General features: G+C 61.6%; 2 protein-coding genes across 2 annotated transcripts in view; one reads left to right on the top strand and one right to left on the bottom strand.

The window, feature by feature from the left end:
• The window catches only part of LOC113985161 (patatin-like phospholipase domain-containing protein 6), a 44190-nt gene extending 42053 nt beyond the window's left edge, over window positions 1-2137 (top strand). The window contains exons 32-33 of the mRNA XM_039380942.1: window positions 1201-1310; window positions 2011-2137. Of these exons, the coding sequence (XP_039236876.1) occupies window positions 1201-1310; window positions 2011-2137 (237 nt within the window). The remainder of the gene's footprint in view (window positions 1-1200; window positions 1311-2010) is intronic.
• A 1190-nt stretch (window positions 2138-3327) lies between these two features.
• On the bottom strand, window positions 3328-7329 carry LOC113997278 (proto-oncogene vav-like; the record flags this gene model as incomplete). Its single annotated transcript, XM_039380935.1, has 7 exons — window positions 3328-3456; window positions 3543-3691; window positions 4916-5030; window positions 5784-5871; window positions 5959-6075; window positions 6953-6984; window positions 7264-7329. Coding segments are annotated over 7 exons (621 nt in total), but the record flags the coding sequence as incomplete, so codon positions are not given.
• Window positions 7330-7950: the final 621 nt, after the last annotated feature.

Here is a 7950-nt window from a genome sequence, read left to right as displayed (position 1 = left end):
ACCCTCCAGATCCCAATGAATCCCTAAACTGCCCCAACCCTAAATTTATAGGATTTAAGCTCATCTTAAGACCTTCCTGACCTCAGAGAGGCCCTGACCCTACAGATAGATTTAAACTCATCCTAAAACCCTCCAGATCCCAGTGAGACTCTAACCCATCTTAACCTTACATATATAGGATTTAAACTCATCCTAAAATAATCCAGGCCCCAATGAGACTCTAACTCACCTCTAATCCTTGAATTTACAAGATTTAAGCTCATCCTAAGACCCTCCAGACCCCAATGGACCTCTAGACCGCCTAACCCTAAATGTATAGGATTTAAGCTCATCCTAATGGATTTAAGCTCGTCCTAATGGATTTAAGTTCATCCTAACACCTTTCAGACCCCAGTGAGGCTCTAACCCAGCCTAATCCTAAATTTATAAGATTTAAGCTCATTCTAAGACCCTCCAGACCCCAATGAGGTTCTAACCCACCCCTAGCCCTAAATTTATAGGATTTAAGCTCATCCTAATGGATTTAAGCTCATCCTAAGACCCTTCAGACCCCAGTGAGGCTCTAACCCACCCCTAGCCCTAAATGCACAGGATTTAAGCTCATCCTAAAACCATCCAGACCCCAACAAAGCTCTAACTCACCCCCAAACCTACACATGTAGGATTTAAGCTCATCCTAAAACCATCCAGACCCCAACAAGGCTCTAACCCAGCCCTAACCCTAAATGCACAGGATTTAAGCTCATCCTAAAACCCTCCAGACCCCAACCCTACACACATAGGATTTAAGTTCACCCTAAAACCATCCAGACCCCAACAAGGCTCTAACCCACCCCCAACCCTACACATGTAGGATTTAAGCTCATCCTAAAACCCTCCAGACCCCAACCCTACACATGTAGGATTTAAGCTCATCCCAAGACCCTCCAGACCCCACCAAGGCTCCAACTTTACCCCCCAACCCTTTCCCACACCCCTGACCCCAAATAAGCCGCGTTTAACCCCAAACCCTCCTCTGAACTGCCCCCCCCCGACCCCAAACCCCCCCCCAAAGCCCCGCCCAAACCCCGTTCCAAGGCAGGAATCCCGTCGGGAATCGGGAATCGGGGGGGGGATGGGGGGGTCCCGCGTTGTCCCCTCTGTCCCCCCGGGGTGGGGGAGGGGTAACTCCGCTCTCCCTCCCCCCTCCCCCCCCCCCAGAAACACGTCCAGGCTTTGCTGCAAAGCCCGGCCTGGCTCGGGATCCGGGATGAGGAGCTGGAGGGAACCTGGAAGCGCCGGGACGGCTCCGTCCTGCCCCGCAACGGCAGGTCAGGGGGGCTGGGGGGGTTGGGGAAGGTTGGGGAAATTTGGGGGTTTGGGGGATTTGGGGGGATTGGGGGGATTTGGGGCGTTTGGGAGGATTTGGGGGATTTGAGAGGATTTGGGGGATTTGGGGGGTTTGGGGATTTTGGAGGGTTTTGAGAGGTTTGGAGGGATTTGAGGGGTTTTGGGGGATTTGAGGGTTTTGGGGGATTTGGGGTGTTTGGGGAAATTTGGGGGTTAGGGGAGATTTGAGGGGATTTGGGGGAGTTTGGGGGATTTGGGGGGAAATTTTGGTGTTGGGTGAATTTAGGAGATTTGAGGGGATTTGAGGGTTTGAGGGATTTGGAAGGATTTGGGGAATTTGAAGGATTTGGGGAGTTTGGGGGGTTTGGGGCATTTGGGGGATTTGGAGAATTTGATGGGATTTGGGGGATTTGGGAGAATTTGGGGGCTTGGAGAGGTTTGGGGGGGTTGGGAGGATTTGGGGGATTTTGAGGGGGTTTTGGGGTGTTTGGGGGATTTGGGGGAAATTTGGGGCATTTGGGGGATTTGGGGAGTTTGGGGAGATTTGGGGGGGTTGGGGAATTTGGGGGATTTAGGGGATTTGGGGAAATTTTGGAGTCTGGGGGATTTGGGGGGATTTTGGGGTGGTTTGAGGGATTTGGGGACCCCCCAAATTGTGCCGCTGCCCCGTTTTTGTGGCAGTTGGTGGCACAGGGACGAGCCCAACGGGGGGACTCTGGAGAACTGCGCGGGGCTGGGGCCGGACGGGCAGTGGTTCGATTATCCCTGCGCCGGGAAACTCCGCTGGGTCTGCGAGGGAACGCCCTGATCCCAAAAAACACCCCCCGGACCCTCCCCCCAAAAACCCGGGATTTGGGAGTGGGGGAATAAATGTGGTGTGTGTGCGGTGAGGGGCTGCTCTGGGATCACTGGGAGCGACTGGGAGAGACTGGTCCCATCCCTGCCCGGACACCTGGGTCCATTCCCGGACACCTGGATCCATTCCTGGATTCACTTCCCTGGTCCCATCCCTGCCTGGAAACCTGGATCCATTCCCGGACACCTGGATCCATTCCTGGATTCACTTCCCTGGTCCCATCCCTGCCTGGAAACCTGGATCCATTCCTGGACACCTGGGTCCATTCCCGGACACCTGGATCCATTCCCAAATTCTCCTCCCTGGTCCCATCCCTGCCTGGAAACCTGGATCCATTCCCGAATTCACCTCCCTGGTCCCATTCCTGCCAGGACACCTGGATCCATTCCCAAATTTAGCTCCACTGACACATCCCTACCCAGACACCTGGATCCATTCCCGAATTCACCTCCCTGGTCCCATCCCTGCCTGGAAACCTGGATCCATTCCCGAATTTAGATCCCTGGTCCCATCCCTGCCCGGACACCTGGATCCATTCCCGGATTCACCTCCCTCGTCCCATCCCTGCCAGACACCTGGATCCATTCCCGAATTCCCCTCCCTGGTCCCATCCCTGCCCAGAAACCTGGATCCATTCCCAGATTTAGCTCCACTGACACATCCCTACCCGGACACCTGGATCCATTCCCGAATTCAGCTGCACAGACACATCCCTGCCCGGACACCTGGATCTATTCCTGGATTCACTTCCCTGGTCCCATCCCTGCCTGGAAACCTGGATCCATTCCCGGATTCACCTCCCTGGCCCCATCCCTGGATGGGACACCTGGATCCATTCCCGAATTCCGCTCCCTGGTCCCATCCCTACCCGGACACCTGGATCCATTCCCAGATCAGCTCCCTGGTCCCATCCCTGCCCGGACACCTGGATCCATTCCCGGATTCACCTCCCTCGTCCCATCCCTGCCTGGAAACCTGAATCCCTTCCAGGCAAACCTTGACCTCTCCTTTTGCCCTTTCCTGGAAATCCCTCCCCGCGGCCTCGAGCCCGACCCGGGCTCGGCAAAATCCCGCAAAATCCAACCCCGCGGCTCATCCTCCTCCTCCTTTATTGTCCCTCCGGGGCAGGAAGGGGCCCCGATCACCCGGAGAGAATTTGGGGGGGCTCCGGGGGGCGAGGAGGACACGGGCAGGGGGTGGTTTGGGGGCGTCCGTGCTCAGCAATAATCCGAATAATCCTCCTCCACGTAGTTCGCCGGGAACCAGCCGACCTGGGGGGAGGGGGATGAGCTTTAGGGGGGGGTTGGGGGTCAGGGAAGGGGTTGCCTGACCCCCCCCCCCGGGTCGGGGGCCGTACCCGGCCGTAGATCTCCCCTTTCCACCAGCCCGGGTGTCCCTTCTTGCTGAGCACTCGGATCACGTCCCCCTCGCGCAGCGACAGCTCCGTCCGGTCCCGGGCGCTGAAGTCGTAGCGCGCCTTGGCCGAGCCGAAACTGCGCACGGCCCCTGGGGAGGGACGGGGGGACGGGGGTGAGACCCCCCCTCAGCTGGTCCCACCCCCCTCCTGGCCGTTGGGTCCCCCCCGTCCTTCCCTCGGCCCGCTCGGGGCCATCTCTACCAGTGTGACCCAAATTCCCGCCGTGTCCATCCCACCGTGTCCATCCCACCACCACTGCCCCCATCCCATCCCATCCCATCCCATCCCATCCCATCCCATCCCATCCCATCCCATCCCATTCCCTTGGTGTGGGACCCCAGCACCTCCCAGTGTCCATCCAATCACCCATGTCCACTCCATCACCACTGCACCCATCCCACCACTCCCACCCTGCTGTGGGACCCATCCCACCACCACTGCACCCATCCCACCACCCCCACCCTGCTGTGGGACCCCAGCACTTCCCAATGTGTCCATCCCACCACCCCCGTCCATCCCACCACCACTGCACCCCTCCCACCATCCCCACCCTGCTGTGGGACCCCAGCACCTCCCAGTGTGTCCATCCCACCACTTCCACCCCACCAGCCCTGTCCATCCCACCACCACTGCACCCATCCTGTCCCCCTGCTGTGGACCCCAGCATCTCCCAATGTGTCCATCCCATCACCCCTGTCCATCCCACCACCACTGCACCCATCCCACCACCCCTACTCTGCTGTGGGACCCCAGCACCTCCCAGTGGGTCCATCCCATCACCCCCGTCCATCCCACCACCACTGCACCCATCCCACCACCCCTACCCTGCTGTGGGACCCCAGCACCTCCCGATGTGTCCATCCCACCACCCGTGTCCATCCCACCACCACTGCACCCATCCCACCATCCCCACCCCGGTGTGGGATGTGGGACCCCGGCACCTCCATCCCAGCCCCACAACCCCCCTGCTGTGAGACCCCACCACGTCCATCCCATCGTGTCCGTCCCAGCACCCGTGTCCGTCCCACCCCCATCCTGCTGTGGGACCCAATATCCCACCACCCCACCCCGCTGTGGGACCCCTCCATGTCCATCCTAATGTGCCCATCCCTCCTCCCCTCACTGTGGGACCCCTCCATGTCCATCCCATTGCGTCCATCCCCCCCACCCCACCCTGCTGTGGGACCCCTCCATGTCCATCCCAAAGTGTCCATCCCCCCTCCATGTCCATCCCAAAGTGTCCATCCCCCCTCCATGTCCATCCCAACGTGTCCATCCCCCCCACCCCCCTGTGGGACCCCCCCAGGCCGTACCCGGGGCTCGGGGTCCCGCCCGGCTCTCGGGCTCCTTGAAGGGCACCACGAGCGTCGTGTCCAGGGCCTTGAAACAATCCCTGAGGGAGCTGCGCCGGTAGAACTCCACCAGCTCCTGGGGGACGCGGGGACACCACGGGGTCACCAACCCCACGGGGTCACCAACCCCACAACACCCCTGAACCCACAGGGGGGGAACAACCCCCTAAAACACCCCCAAAGAGCACTGGGGAGGCACCACACCCCAAAAATCCACAACTCCACCACGGGGTCACCACCCTCAAAACACCCCCAAATCCCATCAGGGGGACACCACCCCAAATCTCACAGCAGGATCACCACCCCCAAAACACTTCTGAACCCACTGGGGGGAGAACCACCCCCCAGAATACCCCCAAAGCCCACCACAGGGTCACCACCCCCCAAAAAACCCCCCAAAACTCCACTGGGAGGTCACCACCCCCAGTCCCCAAATCCCACTACGAGGTCACAACCCCAAACTCCACCACAGGGTCACCCCCCCCTAAAAACCCCCCAAAACTCCACCGGGAGGTCACCACCCCCTATCCCCCCACCCCCCAATCCCCAAATCCCACCACGGGGTCACCACCCCCCTAAAAACCCCCCAAAACTCCACCGGGAGGTCACCACCCCCCATCCCCCAAACTCCCAAATCCCATCACGAGGTCACAACCCCAAACTCCACCACAGGGTCACCACCCCCCAAAAACCCCCCCTCAAAACTCCACCGGGAGGTCACCACCCCCAATCCCCCAAATCCCCCCGGGAGCCACACCCCCAAACCCCCAAATCCCCCCGGGGGGGTCCCGCAGCGCTGTGGGGTCTCTGGGGGGGGTCCCTCACTCACCACCAGCCCCTTGAACACCTTCTTGTCGGTGACCCTATAGAGCCCCTCCCCCGTCATCACCTTGATGTGCTTCACCTCCCCGCGGTACCTGAGGGGGGGGGGACACCCGGGGGGGGTCACGGGGAGGTCTGCGATGTCCCCCCCCGACCCCAAAAAGGGGTTCCCCGGGCCCTACTTGATGCTGATGGCGAATTCCCCCGAATCTTTGACCCGCTGCCGCACCAGGAAGGCGCCGTCCGAGCGGGGGGCCAGGACCTGCTCGGCCCCCGCCCGCTCCATGGGACCCGCGTACCTGCGGGGGGGGGGGGGGCGTCACGGACCCCAAAGAGCACCCACGGGGGGGCTCTGAGACCCCAAATAACACCGCCCGCACTCTGAGACCCCAAAGAGCACCCACGGCGGGGTTCGGGGGCTCTGAGACCCCAAATAACACCACCCCGGGGGGGTTCGGGGGCTCTGAGACCCCAAATAACACCACCCCGGGGGGGTTCGGGGGCTCTGAGACCCCAAAAAACACCCACGGGGGGGGTCGGGGGCTCTGAGACCCCAAAAAGCACCACCTCGGGGGGTTCGGGGCCTCTGAGACCCCAAATAGCACCCCCCCACACCCCGGGGGGTTTTGGGGGCTCTGAGACCCCAAATAACACCTCCTGCACCAATACGGGGGGGTTTGGGGAGGGAGAGGGGCCCAGAGGAGGATTTGGGGGGCCATGGGGAGGATTTAGGGTGTCCCAGAGGAGGATTTTGGGATCCCAGGGACAATGGGGGGCCCAGAGGAGGATTTGGGGGGGTCCCAGGGGCAATGGGGGACCCAGAGGAGGATTTAGGGTGTCCCAGAGGAGGATTTTGGGATCCCAGGGACAATGGGGGGCCCAAAAGAGGATTTGGGGGGTCCCAGAGAAGGATTTTGGGGGGTTCCAGGGGCAATGGGGTGGCCCAGAAGAGGATTTGGGGGTCCCAGAGGAGGATTTGGGGAGGTCCCAGGGGCAATGGGGAGCCCAGAGGAGGATTTGGGGGGGTCCCAGAGGAGGGTTTTGGGGGATTTCAGGGGCAATGGGGGGCCCAGAGGAGGATTTGAGGGATCTCAGAGGAGAATTTGGGGGGGTCCCAGGGCTATGGGGGGCCCAGAGGAGGATTTTGGGGGGCAGGGGGGGGTCCACAGCACCAACCAGGGGTACACGGAGAGATCCGGCAGCGGCACCTGGGGGGGGGGGAAGGAAGCAGAGTTTGGGATTGGGGTGACCCCTCCAAGACCCCACCCCAAATCCCGGGACCCCCCAAATCCCAGGACCCCCCAAACCCCGCAGGGACACGAGTGGGGGGGGGTCCCTGGGGAGGGAGCAGATTTTGGGGTCGGGGGGACACACGAGGTGATTCCTCTGAGACCCCCCCAAATTCCAGGACCCCCCCCAACCCCTCGGGGACACCGGGGAGGGTCGGGGGGTCCCTGGGGGGGAGGGTTGGGGGTCCCCAAACTCACAGCCACGAAGGGTCTCACGGCACCACTGGGGAACCAGCCCTGGTCGCCACTGGCCACGTTCCTGCCCTGGGGGGGAGGATTGGGGGGTCCGGGGGGCGTTAGGGGGTGCCCCCAGACCCCCAGGGGGTTGGGAAGGACCACAGGGGTCCCCCCTGGTCATGGGGGTTCTTTCCAGGGGGTGGGAAGGACCACGGGGGTCCCCATCCCAGTAGGACCATGGGGGTCCCAACTCCATCCCAGTAGGACCATGGGGGTCCCAACCCCATCCCAGTAGGACCATGGGGGTCCCAACCCCATCCCAGTATGGCCATGGGGGTCCCAAGCCCATCCTGAGGTCCCATCCCTATCCCAGGGATCCCACCCCCTTCCCGGGGATCCCACCCCCACCCCAGGGGTCTCTTCCCCACCCCAAGGGTCCCATTTCCCTCTTGACGGTCCCAAACTCACTCTGAGGGTCCATTTCCCTCCTGAGGGTCCCAGACCCATCCTGAGGGTCCCATCCCCACCCCGAAGGTCCCATTTCCATCTTGAGGGTTCCATCCCCACCCTGGGGGTCCCGCCCCCACCTCAGGGGTCTCTTCCCCACCCCAAGGGTCCCATTTCCCTCTTGAGGGTCCCAAACTCACCCTGAGGGTCCATTTCCCTCCTGAGGGTCCCAGACCCACCCTGGAGGTCCCCCCCCCCCCC

The sequence above is a fragment of the Pipra filicauda genome, unplaced genomic scaffold, assembly GCF_003945595.2.
Source record: "Pipra filicauda isolate LSUMZ 115617 unplaced genomic scaffold, ASM394559v2 scaffold1096_size50013_pilon, whole genome shotgun sequence".
NCBI classification, from domain to species: domain Eukaryota; kingdom Metazoa; phylum Chordata; class Aves; order Passeriformes; family Pipridae; genus Pipra; species Pipra filicauda.
This window is presented reverse-complemented; position numbering and strand designations above follow the sequence as displayed.